This window comes from Sceloporus occidentalis, unplaced genomic scaffold, assembly GCF_023333645.1.
Source record: "Sceloporus occidentalis isolate IW3139 unplaced genomic scaffold, rSceOcc1.0.p SCAF_5, whole genome shotgun sequence".
Classification (NCBI taxonomy): Eukaryota; Metazoa; Chordata; class Lepidosauria; order Squamata; family Phrynosomatidae; genus Sceloporus; species Sceloporus occidentalis.
Genome location: NW_028316985.1, coordinates 1,274,998 through 1,300,913, shown reverse-complemented (window position 1 = coordinate 1,300,913; position 25,916 = coordinate 1,274,998). Strand labels below are relative to the sequence as shown.

At 45.3% G+C, this 25,916-nt stretch overlaps 2 protein-coding genes across 9 annotated transcripts in view; one reads left to right on the top strand and one right to left on the bottom strand.

Moving 5' to 3' along the window:
- LOC149311510 (uncharacterized) overlaps positions 1–13,732 on the bottom strand; it is a 43,673-nt gene extending 29,941 nt beyond the window's left edge. For 2 of the 6 annotated variants that reach the window (XM_089527330.1, XM_089527325.1), the window contains exons 1-5: positions 13,563–13,713; positions 12,240–12,415; positions 11,721–11,823; positions 11,189–11,228; positions 8,453–8,613 (exon numbers count right to left, since the gene is read on the bottom strand). In XM_089527330.1, coding sequence (XP_089383456.1) covers positions 8,453–8,613; positions 11,189–11,228; positions 11,721–11,823; positions 12,240–12,332 — 397 coding nt within the window. In that variant the 5' untranslated portion in view covers positions 12,333–12,415; positions 13,563–13,713. The other 4 variants (XM_089527327.1, XM_089527329.1, XM_089527326.1 and 1 more) reach the window with 4 other exon arrangements.
- Positions 13,733–13,789: 57 nt separating this feature from the next.
- Positions 13,790–25,627, top strand: LOC149311509 (rab-like protein 2A). Of its 3 annotated transcripts, none has more exons than XM_089527335.1 (9): positions 13,790–13,881; positions 15,531–15,679; positions 18,515–18,544; positions 19,217–19,296; positions 20,313–20,392; positions 23,118–23,229; positions 23,679–23,776; positions 23,964–24,047; positions 24,623–25,627. In XM_089527335.1, the coding sequence occupies exons 2-9, from the start codon at positions 15,576–15,578 to the stop codon at positions 24,701–24,703; spliced, it is 669 nt and encodes a 222-aa protein (XP_089383461.1). In that variant the 5' UTR covers positions 13,790–13,881; positions 15,531–15,575; the 3' UTR covers positions 24,704–25,627. The 3 variants fall into 3 exon arrangements, with proteins under 3 accessions (XP_089383461.1, XP_089383457.1, XP_089383462.1); XM_089527331.1 differs by lacking the exon at positions 13,790–13,881 and adding an exon at positions 13,968–14,054; XM_089527336.1 differs by lacking the exons at positions 13,790–13,881; positions 18,515–18,544 and adding an exon at positions 13,968–14,054.
- Positions 25,628–25,916: the final 289 nt, after the last annotated feature.

Sequence of the window (25,916 nt, the reverse complement as noted above, 5' to 3'; positions counted from 1 at the left end):
TGGTCCTAGAGTTGGAAGAAACCCTTATGGCCATCCAATCCAACTCCCTTTTGCAATGCACCAAGATACAATCCAAGCATTCCTAACAGAAGGCTATCCACCCCGTTTGAAAACCTCCAAAGAAGGATGCTTCACCAACCTCCCAGGGAGCATCTTCCAGTGTCAAACAGCTCTTACTGTCAGGAAGATCCTCCTAATGTTGAGCTGGAATCTCTTTTCCTGGAGCTTGCATCCATTGCTCCATTGGGTCCTATTCTCTGGAGCAGCAGAAAACAAGCTTGCTCCCCCCTCAATATGACATCCCTTCAAGTATTTAAACAGGGCCATCATATCAACCTTTAACCATCTCTTCTCCAGGCTAAATATACCAAGCAACTCCCTAAGTCTCTCCTCATAGGGCTTCATGGTTTCCAAATCCTTCACCATTTTAGTTGCCCTCCTTTGGACACATGGCTCCAGTTTCTCCACATCCTTTTTGAATTGTTTTGCCCAGAACTGGACACAGTGTTATTCCAGGTGGGGCCTGACCAAAGCAGAATAGTGGGACTATTACCTCCCTTGATCTAGACACTATAACTTTTACTGATGCAGCCTAGAATCACATTGGCCTTTTTAGCTGCCACATCACACTGTTGACTCATGTTCAATTTGTGGTCTACTTGGACTCCTAGATCCCTTTCACATGTAGAAGTCTCCTTAAGCCAGGTGTCCCCCATGCTATATTTATGTACAGCGTGCCCTCGGCTTACGTGGGGGATCCGTTCTGGACCCACCCCCCCGTGTAAGCCGAATTCTGCACATGCTCAAGCCCCATTCGCATGAATGGGGCTCATGCATGCAACGGCACGGCGGTGCGCACGCCCCATGGACTCCCTCGCAGGTGTGAGCGTATGCTCAAACCCGCGTATGATGTGCCCGCGTATGACGCAGGTGCACTGTATTTCATTTTTTTGCCCAAACTGCAGTATCTTACATTTCTCCCTGCTGAAATTCATTTTGTTAGTTAGTCCAATCCATTCAGTTCATTTTGAATTTTCATTCTGTCCTCTGGGATATTAGATACTCCTCCTAATTTGGTGTCATCTGCAAATGTGATAAGCATGCCTTCTATTCCTTCATCTAAGTCATTGATAAAGATGTTGAATAGCCTTGGGCCCAGGACAGAACCCCACTGGACAGCCCACTGGTCACTTCTCTCCAGGATGAAAAGGAGCCATGGCTGAGCACCCTTTGGGTTTGGCCAGTCAACCAATTACAAATCCATTGAACAGTTGTATTGTCTAGCGCACATTTTACTGGTTTGTTTGCAAGAATGTCATGGGGAACCTTGTCAAAGGCCTTACTGAAATCATGATATACTATATCCACAGCATTCCCTTCATCTAACAAACTGGTAATTTTATCCAAAAAGGAGATCAGATTAGTCTAGCATGACTTGTTTCTCAGAAACCTATGACAGCCCTTCAAATACTTAAACAGAGCTATCATATCACCTCTTAACTGTCTCCTCTCCGAGCTAAACATACCCAGCTCTCTAAGGAATTCCTCATAGGGCTTCATGGTTTCCAGACCCTTTACCACTTTCCTTTGGAGACGCTCCAGTTTCTCATCATCTTGTATGAATTGTTTTGCCCAGAACTGGACATGGGATTATTCCAGGTGAGGCCCAACCAAAGCAGAAGAGAGTGGCACTATTACTTCCCTTGATCTAGACACTGTACTTCTATTGAAGCAACTTTGAATCATATTGGTTTTTTTAAGTGTGTCATCTGCAAATTTGAGGAATATGCCCACAATTCTGTCATCCAAGTCATTGATAAAGATGTTGAATAGCACTTCAATGAGGGCAGGGAACTGTCAAAGTGACAATTTGTAAGCAGCTTTTGGAGCCCTTTTAGCTGAAGCATGGGTTTCAAACACTCTAAACAAATAAAAATGGAAAGACATCCATTTTGAGAGGCAAAATTATGTCACTGTGGGCTGGGTGACAAGTTCATGAAGTTGGGTTGGGTTAACATTGATTGTGCACTAAGGGAGCAAAGATTCCTCCCCCAGCCCTTTCCCTTAATTAATTGGTTACTTTCATTACCACTTGCCAGGAGAAGTTTGGGCAGGTGCTTTTCCAGGTTTGACTCTCCTCTTGGGCTATGCACCAATGGCTGCAAAGTGTCTTTGGGGAGTAGCTTACACCATGAAGAATGTCCCTTTGGGAAAAGAGTTTGCATCTCCCAAGGGTCCATTAACCAGAATGTTTTTTCTTGCAACAACTAAATGAGGAGCAAAGGGGATTGTTAAAAGTTTGGTTGCTTGGTGTATGGAGCTTGTTGTTTTCAGTCAGGCCCTCATCATAGCTCTCCTTTGATAAGAAATGCTGTGGGTTTCATCATCTTCATCTTGTTACTGTCTGAGATTATGTTGGGTCTTTTCATTTCATTCCCAGAAAGGGGGATACGGCAGGAGAGGAACTCCCTATCCTCTTTCTCCATGTAAAATGTTGTATACAGTACTTGTACCATAACCACATCTTGCTTCCAACCCACCCAACCCCAGCTAAAAATGTATTTGCTCATAGCGGCATACTCCACCCCTGTCCTCCTCTCCATTTGGATGGCCTCTTCCAGCACTTTCTGGCTTTCTGCAGTTTACCTCTGGAAGTGCATTTACCACATCCACATTCAGCTCAAGGTTACAGAAGCTGAACTGATGCAATGGCGCATGATGCACAGGGTGGACATGTACACACCATGCATGCAGCACATCACAGGCTGCATTGTGCCCAGCTGTGTATGTACATTTAGTTGTGAATTCAGCTGCATAGTTTAGCATCTTTGTTCAGTTGCACAAACTTGTTATACAATTAATGTGTAACTCCCACATGGAGAGAATTGAAATATGCAGCCCTGGCTGATCAGGGTCAAGGTCCATCCTTTCTATCAGTATTTCAGTTGTGACTTTGTCACAGACTTCTGGCAGATGGAGCAATGAAAACACAGGCCAACATACTGCATCATTAGATCACAGCACAATGTAAATATCTACTGGCAGAATTACACTACACAGCCCCTATACTGAATGTCAACATAGTGCAACCTGTGTGGACCAATGTCCAAGAAGCATGGTTGAAAGCCCTCTGTGCAACTGCAATGTACAGTGGGCAAAGGCAATACATAAAGGCAACGTGCATTCACAAGCTACTGTGGACTTTAATGCATGTGACCAATGATCCTGCATGTGCAACTCTGTTTCCACTGCGGTCAAGTGGCTACAACCGTTCACTGTCCACCCAAAAATAAAATAAAATCTCTCTGAATGCATAGTGCATATTGGAACATATGTCATCATAAGTCACTAACATGAACCCAGCCAGAGTGTGGCTGCAGTGAGAAATGCATATTCTGCACTAAGGGTATGTTGGATACTGGAGTGTGCCAAAGAATTTCAGAAGGGTCTCAGCCTCTGTTTTATACAGTAAAGACTTTGATTGTGTAACTTAAAGAAATGGTAGTAGCACAACATTGGATTGTCTTGATGCACAACCTGTAGTAAGAACAAGATGACGCCAAATTAGGAGAAACAGCTAATACTCCAGAGGACAGGATCAAAATTCAAAATGACCTGAATAAACTAGAAAGTTGGGCCACAGCTAACAAAATGAACTTCAACAGGGAGAAATGTAAGGTACTGCACTTAGGGCGGAAAAATGAAATGCAGAAATATAGGATCATGGGGGACACCTGGCTGAACGAGAGACTTATTCATGTGAAAGGGATCAGGGAGGCAAGTACACCACAGGTTGAACATGAGTCAACAGTGCAATGCGGCAGCTAAAAAGGCCAAAGCAATTTTAGGCTGCATCAATAAAAGTATAGTGTCTAGATCAAGGGAAGTAACAGTGCCACTCTATTCTGCTCTGGTCAGGCCCCAATTTTAAGCAGAGGCTGGATGGCCATCTGTCGGGGATGCTTTGTTCCTGCATGGCAGAGGGTTGGACTGGATGGCCCCTGCAGTCTGTTCCAACTCTATGATTCTATGATTCAAGAGGCTACTGTTAAGAAAGAATATGGAGGAATGAAATGGTTTCCAATTGGCAATATGGTCAAGGAGAGCTGGGTTTGATCACTCAATATGTTTAACTTGTACAATGAACATAACACATATAAAGCAGGATTAGGTTTGAAGGAAGGAAGTGGGAATAGGAGGAAAGAAGATCAATAGTCTAAAATGTGCAGATGACACCATACTACTAACAAGAAAGAGCAAAGACTTGGAACGACTACTGAAGAATGTGAAGGAAGAAAGTGCAAAAGCAGATTTACAGCTGAACATTAAGAAAAGAAGAATGAATACTACAGATAATTTACATAACCTTAAAGTAGACAATGGAGCCAATGTGGTGTAGTGGTTTAAACACTAGACTATACCTCTGGAGATCAAGCGAATCCTGGGTGAGCCATGCAAACTACTGGTGACCTTGTGCAAGTCACACACTCTCAGCCTCAGAAGATGACCATGGCAAATCCTCTCTGAAGAAACTTTCAAGAAAACACCATGATAGGTTCACCTTAGGATTGCCATATGTCAGAAACAAGTTGAAGGCACACAACAAAGTAGACAATGAAGACATATGTTTGCAAGGCCTGAGAAGAGCTGTTGATGAAATGAGTGACTTGAAGGTCCCTGAATCACAGAGTCACCATAAGCTGAAGCTGACTTGATAGCAGTTAACAACAGCAAAATGCTAGGGAACAAGGAACAGAAAAATACAGTGGTCAGTTTTACTCTCAGGGTAAAATCCTATTGGTGACTTACTCCACTGTAAATATTGGCTGGCATATCTCAGTTAACTGCCCCCTGCAGCACTTGTAAAAAGAGATATGAACAAATAAGTCACACTTGGGTGTGCGTGTCACTCACATGATCCTGTCTTAATATGACAGCAGTTCTAGTCCTTCCCTGACAATTGATACCTGGTGGCCATTTGCATTAAGTTGCAACATGAGTGTGAATGGGCCCAGGGATAACTTTTATCTCCCAAGCTCTTTGAACATTTATATTAAGGGTGGAAAATGGTAATGCCTGTAGACCAGATCTAGTCGGGGGGGGGGGGGGCAGTGCATCTCTTGGGACATGCCCTAACCATGTCTGGAGTCCTAAGCCCCTTCCCATTTTGGGGGGCTGAGGGTAAAAACCTTTTTCAGCCAAAAGAGCACTTGCCACTGCTTGAGAACCAGGGTTGAATATTTTTAAATTTTTGCACACAGCTTTGAGAGCGTAGCCCTTACAAAAATGATTAAAAATACTTTAACTAAATATATGGTCATGAATGCATGAGTGCATGCTGTTGTCTTTTAATTGAGTGCATCCAGTAAGTCCACAGTCTCTATCCCTTTGAGTCAATATCCTCCATTCATTTCCTTGGGGGTGATCAAAGAACCAAGAAGTGAGACAGTTAAAACTGACTTCTCGGGTCAATCAATCTTGACCACAGGTCCAAAAGGAAAACGTCCTTGCTGGGAATGTAGAGGATTTGTCCTCATTATGGTGAAGATACCAGTACAAAGCAACACCTTTTGAAACAGAGTGCTGGTTTATTGGGAAACAGGACCTCTGGGTACCTTTAGGCCAGAGTGCCTCTCTTCCTATCCAATTAATCATCACTTGATCACCAGACCAGTTCAACCTTAATCTATCCTGGAAGGTTGCGGGGAGAGCAGGCAGGGAGCACATGTTGCCCACGGAGCCATTTTTGTGGCTCCAAAGCCCTCCCCACCATAAAATGTCTGGCATGAGGAGCCTACTCCCAATGCTTTCTTTTTCATAGGCATTTTTTTTTTGCTCGCATGCAATAAAACATGTCTACAAAGTAAAATGTGTCAGTTTTGCCTCCTCAGATTGTCCCAGATCCATAAATTGTTATAAATGTTTTTTTAATGAACAACATAAACTGAATATCAGCTGAAAATGACATCACCTCCAGTAGCATCAGTCCATGGGAGAGGGGTGTATAAGGCTGAAAAATGATTCCTTGACCCCTTCCATAGTTGTCCACCTGCAAGATGAGGGGTATTGAGAAGACTGTACACAGTGTATGGCCTGGAAGAACAATGTGGGACCACGCTTGGCCAAGGGCATGTGAAAACAGCAGGAGCAACAATACTGTTGCTATGGCAAAGGGGGACTGGGCTTCTTTGGACCACAAAATATGCATACTGCATCCCAGCCTGAATAGCAATAATTTTACATTGTCCCGCATCCAGACTAGGCTGTGACACATTCTGTGATGTTGCAAGACATAGAGCACAACCCCCATATAGGCTTCAGTGGACAGAGTTTGCTCAGGTCCCAGGATACCTTCAGTCTGCCTCCGTCCAGCTGCCCACTGGCCTGTGCTCAACACCTGCCTTGGTGGCATAGTAAGCCAACTCCCTGCGCAGCTGCGGCTCCTCATAGCGATACCAATGCTCTTCACTGAATTCTGGGAAGAAGAAGGCTATTTCCCTGCTGGCTGACTCTGTCGAATCTGCCAGAACAGGCAAGAAAGAGAAAAACATGAGCAGGTAAAATGTAGGCAGGTCCCTGAAAGAACACTCTCAAGTGGTGGTTCTTCTCAACCTTTGCTTCTCCAAATTGAATTTGAGAATCCAAAACATTTGGGCGCCCAAAAGCTGGGAACCCCCCTCTGAATTAGGTGAAGACCTGGATCTTGCAAGCGCAAAGAGTGCAAACATAAGCAGCTCCATTGTGGAGCTGAGACAACCCTCTGGAGTAGAGCCCAGCTTCTGCATGACAAGAGAACTGATTTCGATCTCTCCTGGGCAGCAAGGCTAAAAAACAGTCCCTTCTGCCTGAGGCCATGGAGAGCTAACAGAAAACAGAAGAGACAGTCCTGGCTTCACCTCCTTCTCTCATCTCCCATCCTTCAGATGTGTTGGGACTACAACTTCTATCCTCCCCAGCCAGCATCTGGGTTGTGGAAGGCTGGATGGGGCAGACCAAGAGTTTGTGTGCACTGAACCATCAGAAAGCAAAGGGGACACTATCTCAGCCACCCATACAAAAAGTTTTGGGTTTAGGAGTAATTTGGATTTTAGACTTCTGGATAAGGAAGGCTCAGCCTGTAGTATTTTAACAGGACTATTGACTTGGTTTTTTATCTTGATAAATGTATAAGCTAGATTTGGTTTTAACCTTTATCAGGAGAAAGGCCAGTTGTACATTAAATAAATTAATCTGACGGTCCAGGGAGGCCTCCTCTCCAACTATCCCAACGATACAGGACTCTACCCAAAGGAGACTCTCTGGGGCTTGAGGAGGGCTCCAAACCACCAAACCAGTTTACATAGGTTGCGTTTGGGCAGGCAGAGGTACATGCTTGTACAAGAACAGTGCCAATGAAGTAAAAGGCAGAGGATTTCTCCATAGGATGATCCTTAACCTCAGAAGCGTTGGGACTGTTAAGCTTCTGGGACAGTTCACAGCTAGGAGCATTTTCAAATGTGGCCGCTAAAGAATATGGGCTGAAACGCATCGAGGGGTCTTCAATCCATGTCTTATACTTCAAAACTCTGGCTCTCATCCATTGTCAGGGCAATCCTGTGTACGTCTATTCAGAATTAAGTCCCACTGAACTCAATGCAACTTACTCCAAAGTAAGTCTCTATGGTACTGTAATCCTGAATTGGCCTGGTTGACATTTACCTTCTAACACCTAGATTCGCTGCCATCTTTTTAGCCCTCAGAGAAACCAGCCTGGCAGCTTCCTTAGGTTTTATCTAGGCTTCCTCCCTCTGTTTTTCACTGAAAAATCCCAGAAATTTTCCTTTACACAAATGATCCCTTCCCAATCTGAACATGAACATTAAATATTTGAAAGGATGTCATATTGAGGAGGGAGCAAGCTTGTTTTCTGCTGCTCCAGAGAACAGGACCCGGAACAATGGATGCAAGCTACAGGAAAAGAGATTCCACCTCAACATTAGGAAGAACTTCCTGAGTAAGGGCTGTTCGACAGCAGAATACACTCCTTCCTCGGAGTGTAGTGGAGTCTCCTTCCTTGGAGGTCTTTAAGCAGAGGCTAGATGGGCATCTGTTGGGGATGCTTTGATTTGGATTTCCTGCATGGCAGAATGGGGTTGGACTGGATCAGGGCCCGTGCGGTCTCTTCCAACTCTATGATTCTATGAACAGTTGCAGCATTTCACTCCTTTTCCCTGACATTTGATGCTGAGGTGCATTTTACCTTTGGGCTTGCTTCTCCTGTGCTGAATTCTAAGACCATGGCAGACCTTGGTTTCATCAGATACAAATATATTGTGCCTACACTTTGGGGTCTCTTTCTCAGAACAACATTGCAATGAGCTTTCAGAACCTTTTTTAGTACAGAAGAAGAACCTGAGCTCTCTCCTAATTCCACTCCATATTCCACATTCCCTTGAGTTTCATCTCAACTCACCTGAGCCATGCACTGTGTTCCGAGTGTCAGTGAGGCCAAACGCCCCACGGATGGACTCTGGGTCAGTATGCTGGGCACGAAACACCTTGGTGGGACCCATCAGAGACCTCCAGAGTGAAATGGCTTCCTGGTGGGCCAAGATGTAGGCCCGCATGGGGCCGCTGGAGAGCAGAGGAAGAGAGGCGGGCGCACATCAGTTGTTGGAGTGCCTGTGTTCCTGGGCATTACTTCTTTAACAGAAAATTTGGGACCAGCGGCAGAAATGGCACGGGCTGCTGCTACACTGCAGAATTCATGCAGTTTGATACCGCTTTAATTTCATGACTCAATCCTATGGAATTCTAGGGTTTGTAGTTCGTTGGGGCACCAGAGTTCTCTGACAGAGAAGGCTAAATATCTCACAAAACTACAGGCCCCAGAATTCCATAGCATTGTGGCATGGCAGTTAAAGCCAGGTCAGATTGCATTAGTTCTGCAGTGTAGGTGCAGCCATGGAAAGAAGAGGGAGAGGCTGCTCAATTGTAACACATTTTAGCAAAACCTTTTTATCCACAAACTAACAGGATGCATGCCTGAAATGAAAAAAGCAGGTCAGGCAAACCATTCATGAGCAAAAAACACATTATGAACCTTCTGGAGACCACTTGCAAGCACCTTGCAATATAATAATAATAATAATAATAATAATAATAATAATAATAATAATTTATTTATATACCGCTGTTCCTGTGTAGATCACAGCGGTTTCCAACAGAAAATACAACAAAGTTACAATTATAAACAACAAATTGCAAACCAGCCACCCATACCAATTAAAAACTATACAACTTCTAAAACCAGTTATCTTACAAAACATTAAAACCATAACAGATAGCTGGATTGAACAGCATACATCATCAGGGGGAGACAAAAGATAGCATTAAGGCACATGGGGGAAAGCCTGGCGGAATAGGAAGGTCTTCAAATTCCTCTTGAATCCATCTAGGGAGGTGACAACACAGAGCTCGTCAGGCAGTGAGTTCCAAAGCTGTGGGGGTGAGATGGAAAATGCCCTCTGAGATGAAGTATATCTTGCCTTTGGAACTCTTAATAAATGTTTTCCGCCCGATCTGAGACTGTGGGGCGGACTGTATGGGGAGAGGCGGTCCTCCAAGTACTCTGGGCCCAAGCCATTTAGGGCTTTATAGGTAATAACCAACACCTTGTATTGTGCCCGGAAGCGAACAGGCAGCCAATGAAGATCTTGCAAAACTGGTGTTATATGGCTGGTCCTGGAACATCCAGTAACCAACCTTGCGGCCATATTCTGTACTAATTGAAGCTTCCGGGTTTGGTACAAGGGTTGTCCCATGTAGAACGCATTACAGAAATCCAACGAAGAGGTTACCAGAGCATGTACCACCGTTTCAAGGTCCCTCCGGTCCAGGTAGGGGCGCAGCTGGCATATCAGCCGAAGCTGATAACAAGTGCTCCTGACCGTCGTATCCACCTGAGATGTTAGTGGAGCTACGAGTCCAGAAGCACCCCCAGACTGCAAACTGAGTCCTTCACGGGGAGCGTGACCCCATTCAGGACAGGTGGAAAGATCTCCTTCCCTGGGCCAAGAGAACCTATCACGAGTACTTCCCTTTTCTCTGGATTCAGGCTGAGTCTGTTTTCCCTCATCCAGCCTATTACCAACTCCAGACAGGCATTTAGAGGAGAGATGCCATCCCTGGTCACTGCATCAGTCGGAGACACAGAGAAACATATTTGGGTGTCATCAGCGTACTGATAACACCGCACCCTGTGTCTCCGGATGATCTCTCCCAGCGGCTTCATGTAAATGTTAAATAGCATGGGGGACAAAATCACTCCCTGAGGGACACCAGATGTAAGGGCCCTCTTATCGGAGCGACAGTCCCCCAGCTGCACCATCTGGAATCTACCCGAGAGGTAGGAACAGAACCACTGCAGGGCAGTGCCCCCGATACCCAACTCCCTCAGGCGTTCCAGAAGGATACCATGGTCAATGGTATCGAAGGCCGCCGAGATGTCCAAAAGCACTAACAGAGACACGCTACCCCTGTCCATGCCCAGACGGATTCAGAGGGGTTGTTTTCTTTCTTTCTTTCTTTCTTTCTTTCTTTCTTTCTTTCTCTCTCCTTCACCAGCCTCCACTTTACTTATGATTGACATTTTGGTGGCCAAATATAAACCCATCTTTGAAAAGCATGCTTGGGGGAGCTGGAGAGGCAGGCTTATCAGCTCCCCCCCCCCCTTTCTCTCGTTTTTGCTGCTCACAAATGCCCAGTAAGGGCAGCTGGTGTTTACCTTGCCTGTTGTGTGTAAACACAGCTACAGTGAGATCAGCTAGAGCAGAATCCCATTCTTTTCCAACTCAAGCTTTCTTGTCTTGTTTACACCAAAAGTCTTTGTTTCTCCAGCCTTCCTTCACCTCTCAGTGCTGATGCTGCTAAAAGACTTCCAGACAGATGGAGGCAAAAAAGTGGGAGGCAGGGTGGAAATAAAAAGACTTTGTAAAAAGGACCTTCTTTGTCACATTTTATAAAGCTGTAATTTTAAAATGCTGTTCAAAGACACTAAAGTGGGGCTTTTCTGCCAGTTGGCTGAGATATACATGCTTTAGTACATAAAAGAAACTGGTGTGAATTTGGTTGAGGGAAGCTCTGAGGGTAACACAGCATAAAAAGGTCTTTTCTGAAGCTTTGAAAGGAAAGCACAGAATTGACATACCTGGCCATGAACTCCACCAGCCTCTGGTAGAAAAATCGCCCTGAAAAAGAAAGGAAGGGAATTGGTGAGAGACACGCATGACGACCTTCAGAGCTCTCATCAACCCTTCCATAACAATCATTCACTTTTCCCTGTTGTTTCTCTCTTATAATCTAGTAGTTTGTTGTACTACAGGAAGAAATAGACTTATTATGAGGATGATACTGATGTTGATGATAGTGGGCCCTTGGTATCCGCTGGGTTTTGGTTCCAGGGCCCCCCATGGATAACAAAATCTGTGGATGCTCAGATCCCATTAAGTATAATGGCATAGGGAACTTGTGTCCATTATATAAAATGGCAAAATCTATGGATACGCAGAGCCAACTGTTTACAAATAATAACAATGAATACTTCAAATATTTTACTTACCTGATCTGTATCCCACAAAACATGGGACACAAGTACTACCTCAGGTAAGGTGTCAGGTGGATTTGGGGTGTGTTTGCCCTTGTGTTTGTGTGAGGGGTGTTTTGGGAACCAGTGACCCCACCTGAATGCTCCTGGTAAAACTGCTGGCTCTCCTGCCTGCTCCAGAGCAGATCCTTGCTCTTGACAATCAAGAACCTGTTGTCCACAATGGTCTTATGCACAGCCTAGGAAGACACAATGATGAATCGTGTGTCAGAGAACCAGAGGAACCTAGAGATGGAAGAGACCTAAAGGGCTGTCCAATCCAACTCCATTTTGTCATGCAGGAAGACACCATCTAGTCTCTGGAGCAGCAGAAAACAAGCTTGCTCCTCAGGTGAATTTGTACTTGGTTGATCAGCCAAACCCAAAGGATACTCAGGAATGGCTCCTCTTGATCCTGGCAAGACATGACCAGTGGGGCATCACAGGGTTCTGTTTGACAGTGGAAAGCCTTGCTGCCTCAGTGGAGTGTGATGGTGTCCCCTTCTTTGGAGGCTGTTCTTAAAGAGAGGCTGGATGTCCATCTGTCCCAGGGAGGTCTTGGATGGTGTCTCCTGCAAGGCAGGATGGAGTTGGACCAGATGGCCACTATCCTTACCTGGAGGATGAGTGGATGAGCCACAGCATCAGGCTTGACGAGGGCAAGAGTCAGCTGCAGGAGGCGCTGAGGAATGTGCAGAGTGGTCCTCATCTTGCCCTCGGGAAGATCGGGAAGAAGCACTGCCTCACAAGATGGGTTGGCGTTGCATGGGATCCTGCCCAGAAAGCATCTGCCTAGGAACACAGAGTGAGGATGGGACATATTAACATAAATGACAGTACTTGCCCATAGGGAAACCATACTTGCCCATAGAGAATCACTGGACAATACTTGCTCATAGCAAGTACTGTATTCCCCAATGATTCCCTATGGGCAAGCATGGTTTCTTTATGGCTAAGTAATCCTTATGGGCAAGCATTCTCCCATGACTTCCTATGGGCAAGTATGGTTTCCCTATGGACAAGTCCTGTCATTTCTTATAGTATGTCCCATTTGAGACCGCTTTAACTGGCCTGGCTCAAGGCTACGGAATTCTGGGAACTGTAGTTCTGTGAGACATTGAGCCTTCTCTGTCAGAGAGAGCTCTGGTGCCACAATAAAGTACAATTCCAGGATTCCCTAGCACTGAGCCAGGGCAGTTAAAGCGGTCTCAAACTGGATTACTTCTGCAGTTGGTTTCGGACCAATGCCAAACTGTGGGATAAAAGACGGTCACAAGAACATGGAGGGTGGCATAGTAATCAGGTCTGTTGTGGCACCTGAGCATTCTGACAGAGAAGGCTAAAAACTACAACCCCCAGAATTCCACAGCATTGAGCCACGGCAATTAAAGCGCTGTCAAACTGCATTAATTCTGTAAGTGCAAATGCAGCCTTGGAGACCTGCAGAACAAAAGCAGTTTGAAACCATCCTGTGGAATCCTGGGATTTGTAGTCTGTTGTGGCACTAGATCTCTCTCTCTCTCTCTCGTCAGAGAAGGCTAAACATCCCACAAAACTACGGTTCGGGTCCCAGAATTCCATAGCATGGAGCCATGGCAGTTAAAACTGGATTAATTCCGCAGTGTAGCTGTAGCTGCTGAGCTAAGAAAGAAGACAGCTATTCGTTTTATTTTATTCAGAAAGCTTTTCAAAGGATTTCAGTTAAAACACTTCATTTGGCCCAGGCTGGGACAACTCCCAGCATCCCCCGGGAGGCTCCGTGGCCCTGCAGGGGGATGCTGGGAGTTGTAGTTACAACTCCTCCAGCTCTCCCACTCCATCCACATGGGAAAGATAACCTGCTTTGACAGCGCATTAACTGCTTTGGCTCAAGGCGATGGAATTCTGGGAATTGTAGTTTGTTGTGGGGTCCGGAGCGGAGCGGGGAAGGGTTTCTCACCCGTAAATTGAGGGGGGGTCCTTGGTTGCTAGGCGACGCGGCCTAGTCGGGCCTACTCTTTCCTAGCGAGGCCTAGAAGCGGTGGGCTCTTCTAGTTGGTTGCTAGGCAACGCGGCCTAGTCAGGCCTACTCTTTCCTGGCGAGGCCTACCTAGCAGCACCCGGTATACCGGGGCTCCGTCACGTGGTTGCTAAGCGACGCGGCCTGCTGGGGCCTACTCTTTCCTAGCGAAGCCTAGAAGCTGTGACTGATAAACCTGGGCTCTTCTAGTTGGTTGCTAGGCAACGCGGCCTAGTCGGGCCTACTCTTTCCTGGGCAGGTAGGCCTCTTGTTCTCGCTCCGCCGTGGCTCGGTGGCGGCGGCGCTTCCCCGTCGCGGAGCAGCCGAGGCGGCGTCCCCTGGGCCGCGGGGAAGGGAGGAGGAGACCGCCCGCCGGCCGCCGTCGCAGCGAGAGGCCAGGCGGGATCCTGGGGGTCTCTCCTCAGGGAAGAGGTGGGTAATAATTGGACTCCTTTCGTGCCTTTTGATGCCTGGACTTCCTTCGCCGGTTCCTATATTTGTGGTTTTGTTCCTGGTTTGTGTTGCTTTCCCCCCAAATCTGAATATGGTTTTCAAGATGTAGTTCGCCGCCTTGAGCCCCAGGATCGAGAGAAAGGCGATGATGATTATGATTCTATTATTCTACTATAATAGTAACCATAATGTATCTGTAGAGTGTAGTAGTAATAGTAGTAATAATAATAATAATAATAATAGTAATGAACACTAAATAAATAACAAGCACAGTAGTAGTACTATACTTTATTATTTATTTAGTATCCATTGCTAATATTATTCATTATTTATTTAGTAATAATGTGTTAGCCATTTAATAATAATATTAGTAATTAATACTAAGGTGATAAATAAAGTGTAGTACTAGTAGTCGTACTAATACTAATAGCAATAAATATGTGCAAACCAGTTTATTATTATTGTTATGGGGCAGAAGTCTCACTTTGGTTGCATCTGCACCGGCAGAATTAATGCACTTTGACATCATATTAGCTGCCATGGGTCACTGCTGTGGAATTCTGGGGTTTGTAGCCTTGTGATGCATTTGCCCTTCTCTGGCTGAGAGCTTTGAGGCCACAACAAACTACAGATCCCAGAATTCCATAGGAGGGAGGGAGGGGTGGATGGAGATATCTGTCTGTCTGCATCTAGACTGTAGAAATACTGTAATTCAGTTTCATAGAATCCTAGAGTTGGAAGAGACCCCAAGGAGGGCCCTGATCCAGTCCAAGCCCCTTCTTCTTCTGCCATGCAGGAACTCTCCATCAAAGCATCCCCATTGAGAGATGGCCCTCCAGCCTCTGCTTAAAGGCAGCCTCCAAAGAAGGAAACTCCAACACAATCTCCATTGAGGAAGGAGTGGGTTCCTCTGTCAAACAGCCCTTACTCTCAGGAAGTTCGACACCTCTTTAACTGCCATGGCTGCTCGGTGCTATGGAATTCATATTGTACATATTGTACTGTTTTAACTGGTGTTTTCTTGTTTCATCGCTTTGGGAGCCCTTGCTGGGCTGAGAGCCAATAACAGAAGTCCTTTGTTGGGAGGGTCTGGTCTTGATGTTGTTAAATATGGAGAAGGAATAATTAAGCTGATGAGTAATAATTAGCTGTACCCTGATGGAGCTGGAAGGGTCCCCTGAAGACCGGTGCAGGGCATCCCCAGCTAAAGCTTTCCTGAGAGGTAACCATCCAGTCTCTGCTTTAAAAATGGAAATAAAGGGGAGCCACCACCGAGAGAGTCAAGAGTCTGTTCCTTATCCCACTGTGCCATCTTGGGTTCCTCCTCCATCATCATCATCATCATCATCATCATCATCATCATCATCATCATCATCTGTGCTTCAGTCTGTGTATTAGCAGAGCAACCCATCCCAGAGGGCTGTAGACATCTCCTTTGTGTCTCTTGACTTGCAGGCACAGCCCTGATCCCCAGCCTCCCAAAATACCACGACGAAGCCGATGGCCAACGGAGATGCCAACCTGGAGGTGGACCAGGACAAATACGACGTGGATGAGAACGTGAAGATCATCTGCCTCGGGGACAGCGCCGTGGGCAAGTCCAAGTGAGTACCCTAAAGGTTTCCGGGATGGGTAGTGTGCTTCTGGACCCTTTCCCAGGACGCTGGCAGATGGATGGCCCTGATGGAGAAGCTTTTTGGTCTGCTTCCATGACTGGTTTGTTTGCCATAGAATAATAAAACCACAGAGTTGGAAGAGACCCCAAGAAGGGCCCTGATCCAGTCCAAACCGGATTCTGCCATGCGGGAACTCACCATCAAAGCACCCCCTGTGACAGATGCCCATCCAGCCTCTGTTTAAAGACCTCCAAGGAAGGAGGCTCCGCCAACCCCCAAGGCAGCGTCTTCCACGGTCGTCGCACAGCTTTTAACATCAGGAAGTTCTTCCGAAGGTTTAGGTGGAATCTCTTTTCCTGTAGCTTACATCCATTGCTGTGTGCCCTGGTCTCTGGAGCAGCAGAATCCAGGCTTGCTCCATTCAAAATATGACATATCTTCAAATATTTAAACAAGATTATCATATCACCTCTTAACCTTCTCTTCTCCCGGCTGAACATACCCAGCCCCTAAGTCTCTCCTCATAAGGCTTTATGCTTTCCAGACCCTTCACCATTTTGGTGGCTCTCCCCTGGACACACTCCAGCTTTTCAACATCTTTTTTGAATTGCGGTGCCCATCTCTGATTACCAATTTTCTAGATTTTGGCTGTGCAACGGACCTTAAATTGACAACTACTATATTTAGGATGTAAAATAAGTTAAACCAAGCAGCTCTCCCAAGGCATGTTACAAAATTGCTGGGCATAAAAGTAGAGCCACATTTTCCCATCTGTCACCCGATACACATGAAGGAATCTGCAGCCTGAGTCGCGCCAGGTTTTTTGAACTACAACTCCCATAAATCCCAGGCAGCAAGGATGATGGTGTTGTAGTCCAAGACTGCAGGGAAACAGTTCAAGGGAGGCTGCCTTACATTTACTGATAGTTAATGCAGTGAAAAAGCAGGGGCCAAATGCATCTCTGAACAATCAAATAGCAAGATCCTGGTCTGTTTTCAGCGTAGCATCAATGCGCACCAGCCTCATTATCCTGAACCCAACAGTTGCCCAGTGGGCACCGAGACTTTGCTGTCACCCTTTGCACCAAGGTAGGTTAGCTCTCCATCCAGTTTGCCTGGGCAGAAGTGAGTGAGAGGGCTGAGGGGAAACTTGGGAAATGATGCTTCTCCTTTTGTGTCGTGTCTTTTTAGATTGTAAGCCTGAGGGCAGGGAACCGTCTTTGTATTTACAGCGCTGTGTATATTTACAGCACTGTATAAATGAAGCTTAATAATCACCATAATCATAATAGTTGCTGAGACTGGTGCAGCACCTACTTCCCCAACTATGTTTACTCTTGCTGCCCAAGAGGATTCTGGCTGGAGAATTCATCTGCACTCCCAAATGTTTTTGGCCTGCAGCTCCCTCCACCATTCTGTTGTGCTGGCTAGATTATTATTATTATTAACCTTTATTTATAAAGCACTGTAAATTTACACAGCGCTGTACATACAAGCTTTTAATTGGACGGTTCCCTGCCCTCAGGCTTACAATCTAAAAAGACATGACACAAAAGGAGAAGGTGGTGGCGAGGAAGGGGATGAGGTCCAGCAATTCTTCTCTACCTCCAAGGCCTGAACCATGGCAGATGGACTGGAGGGAGGGCTTGGCTTCTTAATGGATGGTTAATCTTCTTCTGGGCAGGCCTGTTGGAGCTAGCCTGCCTCTCTCCCCCTCAAGATGGAGAATGAAGGGAGGGTTTGTCTTCTTCCAGGCAGGCCTGGTGGACCTAGCCTGCCTTTCTCCCCCTCAAGTTGGTGGATGAAGGGAGGGCTAGATGGCTGCTAGGAGTTGCAGTCCAACCATGTCTGGAAGACCACATGATTCTCAATAGGTTTGCCAGACTGAAAACTGGAGAGGGCTCCTTTAACAAATGTGTAGAATTTATCAGGTAACAACCAACATCTCCTGAAATTCCCTCTTTAACACAGCCATTAAAGGTACAGGAGCCCTGTCAGGTTTTCAGTCTGGCAAGCCCAATACTCACCCAAACTACATAGTTCACCACCACCGTTGCCTTCTTAATACAATGCCTGGTACCTACTTAGGATGTGTGAGTTGTCCAACCTACGTTCGGTGTTCTGGCTTTTGATCTGACTAGGTGTTTGAGTACACCCACACTGTACAACTCATAGCAATTTTATGATAACACTTTTTAACTGCCATAGTTCCGTCCTGTGGAATCCTGGGATTTGTAATTTCACAGGACACTTAAAATGCTCTGCCTAAGAACTTTAACATGGCATTTCAGGAGCTTGAACTATAGGATTCCAAGCGCATCACCAAACCACAAATCCCAGGATTCCATAAGAGGAGCCATGACAGTTTAAGTGAGTTCAGGGGGCTATAATTGTGCACTGTGGATACAGTCCTTGAATGAAATGGTCTGCCTTTGCTTCATCACACAGCTTAGCTGACCTGCCAGGTGCCTTGTGCCCAATCTGTTTCTGTGGATTGTGGCCATAGCAGACATGACAGAACCCTGTGCTTGGAATACAGAAGGACCTGGGTTTGGTCCTGGGGGACACTCTCTTATCTGATCCCGCAGAGCCTCTTTCAGTCAGATAGGCTAGTGATAGGCTGTGGATGGATAGTCCACTCCAGTCCAGGGCAGTCCTCTGTCGCTTCTTTTCTCTGCCCATAGCCCAGCCCAGCTCTGGATGACTGGGGCAGATTGGGAGGGGGCTGATCTGTGGACTTGTAAGCCGCTTCCCTTCTCTCCCTTGTGTTTCTTGAGCAGGATTTGTATTCACTTGACAGCTTTCCCTCCTTCTCTCTTTCAGGTTAGTGGAGCGCTTTCTCCTGGATGGCTTGTATCCTTTTCAACTTTGCAAACTCTCACACACCACTGTCCTAGAGAATCTGCATTTTAATTAATTTTGATTCCTCTTGGTTTTGCACAAGGCTTGGTACAATTGTGACATTTGTGTAAATGCAGTTGATTAAGCATACATACGTAAAGACATGCACATGCACAGATAGGTTTGAGGTGTCAAGCAATAACCTCATCATGTTCATTGCAAGATCTTGAGCCAGTCACTCTCATGTCTGTTGTGCAGAGGAGTAGGAGTGGAAGGAATATACATTGGTCTTGTATTTTCCAGCCAAGAAGGGGGGTTCCCGGCACTTGGGAAATTTATTGAGAAGTAGCCAAGGCTGCTGCTACAAGGTGCTTTGCACTTTGGGAAATCTTTGTGCAGAAAATTGTTGACATTATTTTTTTCTACTAAGAAAAAAAAACAGTGCCACTGCCTAGAAATCTGCTTTCTGTACAGAAAAACAGTGTATTTCTGTGCAGAAATCCTTTTTAAAGTACAAATAATGGTCAAGAATGGTGCAGAAATCTTCTCAGCCAGTGGGAAAACATAGGATTTTTCCTATATAAAGGACACAAAAATGTACATCCGACTGAGCCGCTTTGGACTGCCACCTTCACCATCGGTTCCCCCCCTTCCCTGACTTTTTCCCTTGACTTCCACCCTCAGCAAACCTCAGCAGCTGTCCACCTATGCCCTGACGTTCTACAAATATACAACCACTGTGGATGGGAAGACCGTCCTTGTGGGTAAGGCCTTTCTGATGGACCTGACAGCTGGGGGGGCCATGTGGGTGCATGTTGTCTGATCTCAGCACAAATGAGTCCCCATCTCCTCCATTTCTGATTTAAAAATGAATGAGGGCTGGATTATGATCAGTGAGGAATCTGTACCAAGTCTGTCTGAGGAGAATGGATTTATTGAGAGAAACCCAAAGATAGAATTGTGGGAAAAACTCATAGATGTTCTCAGAGGATGGTGAACCTCCCCTTTTTTGGGGAATCTTTAACAAGAAGGTAGATGGGCACCTTTCAGGAGTGCTTTATTCCTGTATTCCTGCATGGCAAGAGGTTGGACTAGGTGACCCTTATGGTCCCCTCCAACTCTGATTCTGTGAGATGGCCCTGGAGGCCAGGTGGCCAGTGATGGAGAGGGGTTTGGAGCCAGGAGGAAGACAGAGCCAGCAGATAGTGGCAGTGACATACTGGCCAATTACAGAGCATCCAAAATTGGCAAAATGGTGATACCGTTATTCGGACAACCAAAATGCCCATTACACATGTTGCAAACCTTTGAAGCTCCACTGGCTCCTTCATCAGGGAAAAGTGTTAAAAATCATACAGGAGAAAGGTTGTTTTTTCTATGACAATGTTAGTCATAGCCCTGCATTTGGTTCAGATGTTGTGGTTGTTGTCCTCTATTCAGATGGTATGGAAGGGCATTCAGACAGGTGGGCTCCTCCTTCTACTGGTCATGTTGGTACTGGAAGAGTTGGTTCCAGCAATAACCCTAGCATTCCATTGCCTCAGATGGCTTAAGAAGCCCTGCCCTAGAGACTTTTCTTGGATGGAAAAAAGCAGAATGTGGCCAATTTTTTTTTGGTGGGGGACAACATGGGACTCCCTAGGGCTGAAGTGATTTGCACCTCTGTTATGTAGCAACAGCCTCCCTTCCAAAAACAGAGCCCCAAATGGTGGCTTTATGTCTGAAGCAAGGCATGTTCCTTCATGATGACTAACTGAGCCCCTGGCTTCCTGCCTTTCAGATTTCTGGGATACGGCCGGGCAGGAACGTTTCCAAAGCCTCCACGCCTCCTACTACCATAAGGCCCATGCGTGCATCATGGTGAGGAAATGGACGTTGGTTTTTGGTGTGGGACTGGCCCAGTGGTGTCAGGATGGCCGTGGTGATGAGCCTTTCTCCTCTCTTCTTAGACTGACCTATCAGCAAATGGACTATTGTGTATGTGATGGACATTAAAGGTTGTGAGGCTTCTGTGTGGCTAGGGTTAATATTTATTTGTTTAAAGCATTTATACTGTTTGGCTGGGAGGGAATCAAAGCACCTTATAGAAGAATAACAGTGTGTTTCCTCAAGCTCATAGAAATTATTGTTGTCATTTATGACTTGAGGTAACCCTTAGATGAATCTATCATGGGGTTTTCTCAGCAGAATTTGTTTTGAGGAGGTTTGCCTTCGCCTTCTTCTGAGGCTGAGAGAGTGTGACTTATCTAAGGCCACCAGCTTGGGTTTCCATGACCAATTGGGGACTCTAGTTTCCAGAGCCATAGGCTAGCATTGAAATCACTACACCACACTGGCTCGCAACAGAAATTATACCAAAGGGAAAAAAGAGATAACATTACACTTGCCCCTCCACATTTGTGGTTTTGACTTTTGTGGGTTTGATTATTCACAGATTTTATTAATATGTTATCTCTAGGAATCTCTAGGTCCTCCAGCACAACTTTTTGATCAACTTTAACCAAAAGTCACACTGAAGGACCTAGAGATTCCTAGAGAGAACACTCCACTAAGCATTTGTAGTGCTCTAGCGCAACTCTATGGTCAGTGTCTGGCAGATGCTGACCACAGAGTTGAACTGGAGGACTTAGAGATTCCTAGAGAGATGTTTTCTCAGGTAAAACAATGCTTTTGTTATCTGCGGTTTTTCCACATTCACGGGGGTCCCTAACCCCAGTGAATGTGGAGGGATGAGTGCATTCTACTGTGTGGCAATTGCTATATGGATGGAAATTAGGTATCCTGAAAAATGTCAGTTTCATATTGTTTTTAAAAATCCAGTTTTGGGGCTTTGTACTTTTAAGGCAGTGGCTCTCAAAACGTGGGGCAGCAGGAGCCGCAGGGAGGGTGCGACAGTTGCTCAAGGAGACAACAAGAGACTTGGAAGCTCTGATTTCTTCTCTTCCTAAACTTCTTTATGTTTAAAATTTACACATGCATTGAGTTAAATATTGAATTTGCTTAAATAAAACTGTTTGAACAATGTTTTGTTCTTATAAAATGTTAAAATATGAATATACATGAACGTGCAAATGTAAATATGCACACTAAATAAACAGAAAAATTTATTCATATACCATATCGAGTGGCGATCCCAAAAGTAAACTGTTTCAGAACCACTGTTTGAAGGGGAAGCTAGAAAACACCTGAACGCACAGCTGTCAGTCAGTGGTGAACTTAACAGTCCTTTCCATCTTCTAAGACTCCATGCTTAGATCCTCCACAGAGGAAGAGCGTATACAATACATGCATACAGTACCTTTCTAAAGAGATAGAAAATATTTAGCAGCATTTTTAAAGAAGCTAACGTTAAAGGTATTTACAAAAATCGTATTTTGTCACCTTCAGTGCTAATTTGTTTCAGCTTGCATTGCTTGTCAAGGAGTCCTCTGGCTGCCAATGGGAGCCTCTCACCTTTGGCCTGGGCAGATGAGTGTTTTAGCTAGTTTGTTTTTCTGGGTTTTAATATTTGTAAACTTTTTTATATAATTTTGATTGATGATATGTGTTATTGATTTGTTTTATTGTCTCACATTTTTGTTTTGTGTTGTACACCGCTTTGATCAAATTTGGAAAAGTGGTTTATAGATAATAAATATTATTATTATTATTATTATTATTATTATTATTTTATGTAGAACAGGGTTGGACTAAATGTAGCCTTTCAGCGGTTGTTGGACTGCAACTCCTATCAGGCCTGGGTAGCATACTCAATGGGAATAAATGATGGGACCTGGATTTCAACAGTATTTGGAAGGAAAGGGGAGAGCTGCATTTTGCCCACTGTGATGTAAGAGGAAGTGTCTCCTGCTGCTTTCTGCCAAACAGGATTACTCCTATCCTATCTTTCTGCCTCCTGCCTTATCAGAACAGCAGCAGAGACAGTTGTGCTGGCTTTTGGTTTTTGTGCACATCTAGCTCTCTTCCTATCACTGATCTCCTCCACTTGAGCAGGAGAGAGACATGCTGCTTTATCAGAGCTTGGATTTTATTTATTTGTTTACTACAACTTTCAGAATCCACTAGCCATTGTCCATGCTGCTTGGGGGATTCTGGGAGTTACAGTCCCTGAAACAGCAACAGTTTCCAAGTTTAATACTTCATCCTGGTCCTCAAAGTAAAACTGCAAGGAGGTTTGTGGGGCTCTCCCCCAGCCTTCTCCATCCATGGGCAGCCATACCACTCCCACTCACAATGCTGCATCCCAGGTTTAGGCCTCCCCAAACTCTGGCCTTAGGCTTGGCTCTCATTGTGTCTTGGCCAGCAGAGGAGCCAGAGACCATGCTTGTGTGCAAAATGAGATGGAGCTTGTGTTTCATCTGGTGGCATTCAACACCACCACCAACAACAGTTCACTTATACCCCAACTTTCCCCCCAAAACTGGGACCCAAGGCGCTTTATGTATAGGAAAATAAATTGATGAACTTTCGTTGAAGCTAATTTTCTCTGGAAATCTTTGGCTTTATGGTCTCCCTGCCTCTGAAATTCCACTTCAGAATACTGGACCTTCCAACTGGCTTCCAACCACTTTTTCTCTTTTGCCAGGTCTTTGACGTCCAGAGGAAAGTCACTTACAAGAACCTGGGCAATTGGTACAAGGAGCTGCGTGAATTCAGGCCTGAGATCCCCTGCATCGTGGTGGCCAACAAAATTGATGGTGGGCCTCCTCTTTTCTAGATTGAGATTTTTTACTTTTTTGTCAAGTTGGGGCCTCAGAGGGATTGGTGGTTTCCAAACCTTTCACCATGTTGGTCACCGTCCTCTGGGCATGTTCCAGCTTGTCAGCATCCTTTTTGAATTGTGGTGCACATAATTGGACGCAGTATTCCAAGTGGAGCCTGACCAAAGTGGAATAGAGTGGCCCTATTACTGTATTTCCTTCAATCTAGACACCATACTTCTATTGATGCAGACATATAGGTTGGCAGGCAGCTTGAAGGTGCACACACAAAGGAAGAAAGCTTTACTCACCCTCTATACAGAGGGAGACCATCGCTGTGCACATATGTACATGCTTGACTTTAGACTTAAGTCGCTGGTATAAAGGTGACACAGCTTCCCTATAATGGCTCATTGACCCAGACTCCTTCTCTCTTGCTTTTCCAGCTGACATGAAAGCGACCCAGAAAAGCTTTAATTTTCCACGGAAGTTCAACTTGCCCTTTTATCTTGTTTCTGCTGCCGATGGTACCAATGTGGTGAAGGTAGGAGAAGGCCATTGCTAAATGTATTTGGGGGGAGGGGGGCAGTTCTTGTGGCTGGTTTCTTGGGCAGGAGAGATTGATGCGAGGAACAACAGAGGCACCCAGCCTCCTGCAGCAGGTCTACAGGTGGGCAAAGCCAAGTGTTCATTGTACTTTCTCCACCTTTGGCTCATTCCTTATTCTGCAGATCTTCAATGATGCCATCAAATTGGCCATCGCCTACAAACAGAATTCAGGGGATTTTATGGATGAAGTCTTGAAGGAGCTAGAGGTAAGAGAACCTTCCTCATGTTTTACATAGGTATTCCCATGGCCTCTCCTTGTGTGGGGCAGCAATCTTGCCTTTGACAGAACTTGAGGTTCCAAACTGTCTTTAAGGATATCCCTAAATAGACTGTGTCACAGTAGCCTAGCTGAAATGCTACCAAAGACACTGTAAGTGAAGGTGAAGACTGACACTGCACAGAGGAAGATCGCCTTCCCAGCTGCAGCCACCTTTAGGGTTTACCTGGGGAGGGTTGAGGCCCAGATCTTACTTGACTGAAAGTGAAGCATGGAAATCTCCCAGTGAATTAAGTGTGGGAGGTGCTGCTAAGGGTGCCCAGCTGCACCCACATGGCCAATGTGCAGCCAAGGGGCATCAGTGTGTCAAGGGATCCTCCAACTGCTGCTGCGCTCATCGGGAAAAGGAGTTGTGGAAGGAGCAATTGGTTGTCTCCTCCTTCGGGGCCAAAGAATGTACTTAAAACAGCCTGATTTGTTTCTAAAAGCCTGGTGTCTCAGACACCAGTAGGATTTCAACCTCTCTCTTCAGCTTTCTTCTTCCCTTTCCTGTTCCCATCTTAGACTTTTGAACTGGAGAAGAAGGAGGGTAACTCACCAGACAAAGAGGAGAATGACCCAGAAGAAATTGAGGCATCCACCTGAGTCCTGGAGAAGCAGGAAAGCCTGGATCTGCTCCATCAAATAGCTAGAATTTGTCCTTTCCACAGAAACTTGGGAGAGCCAAATTTGTCTACTGCTTGGTGGTGAATGTGGGCCGCCTAACCAAGAACAGCTATGCTATCCTGGGTACTTGTCGCCATGTGTGGATGGCCGAGAAGATGCCCACAGCGGCTTGATGCCCTTGAGAATGGGGAGATGATGCCATTTGGTGGGAGATAGGCCCACTCCATGGCCTGGTGGAGGATGAAGCCCTCTGCAGAGAACAGCTGTTGGTGGGCTCCATCTTGAGAAATAAAGGACTTAAAAAGGAAATTCTTGGCATGCTTTCCTGTACCCTAAAACGAAGGAAGCAAACATTTATCTGATCTCACATGGAGTGCTGCTTCTCATCCTCCTCTCATAGAATCGCATCAGGAACCCCTTGCGCAAAGGTGAGCAACTGTGGTGGGTCCTGGGGCCAAATGTTTGCCTGTGGATTCTCCACAGGCTGCTTGGACTGCCCATATGTAACACCATTTCAATGGGGGAAGTTAATAACAACTTTCCAAGATTAAAACTGAAATCTTGGAAAAGAAAAGAGACATGATCAACTTATAACCGTTCTAGCAGAAGGATAGATTGGAGAAACTGAACAGAGGGGTGAAAAATACATGGCCAAATTTATGTCATATGTAAGAGAGAAAAATTACCTCTAATAAAAAGGAATTGGCAATTTATTAGAGAAAAAACAAAAAATAGTAGGAAAAGCAATAGAAAATATGGCTAGTTTTATCGAGATGAAATGATTTTAAGGATGTCAGTGAGATTGGATGCGAAATGCATGGCTTGATCGGAGTAAGTGAGATGGAATTGATATATGCAAATAAGTAATATGTAATATTATCAATAAACCAAATGTCTTTTCTATTTTGATAACATTTTAGTTTTCAGATATAATGCATACATTTATTTGTTTTTATACAGTATATGTGTGTATTGTTTCATAAGTGAAAAAGAAAGAGTGAACAGAGGAACAACAAAGATGTAAATAGCCTCAAAATTGCAAAGGTTAGGAACTGGATTGATCTTATGTTATGATACATGATAGAATGATAAGAGCTGGAAGACACCCCAAAAAGGGCCATCCAATCCAACCCCCTTATGCCATACAGGAACTCTCAATCAAAGCATCCCCAAGAGATGGCCATCCAGCCTC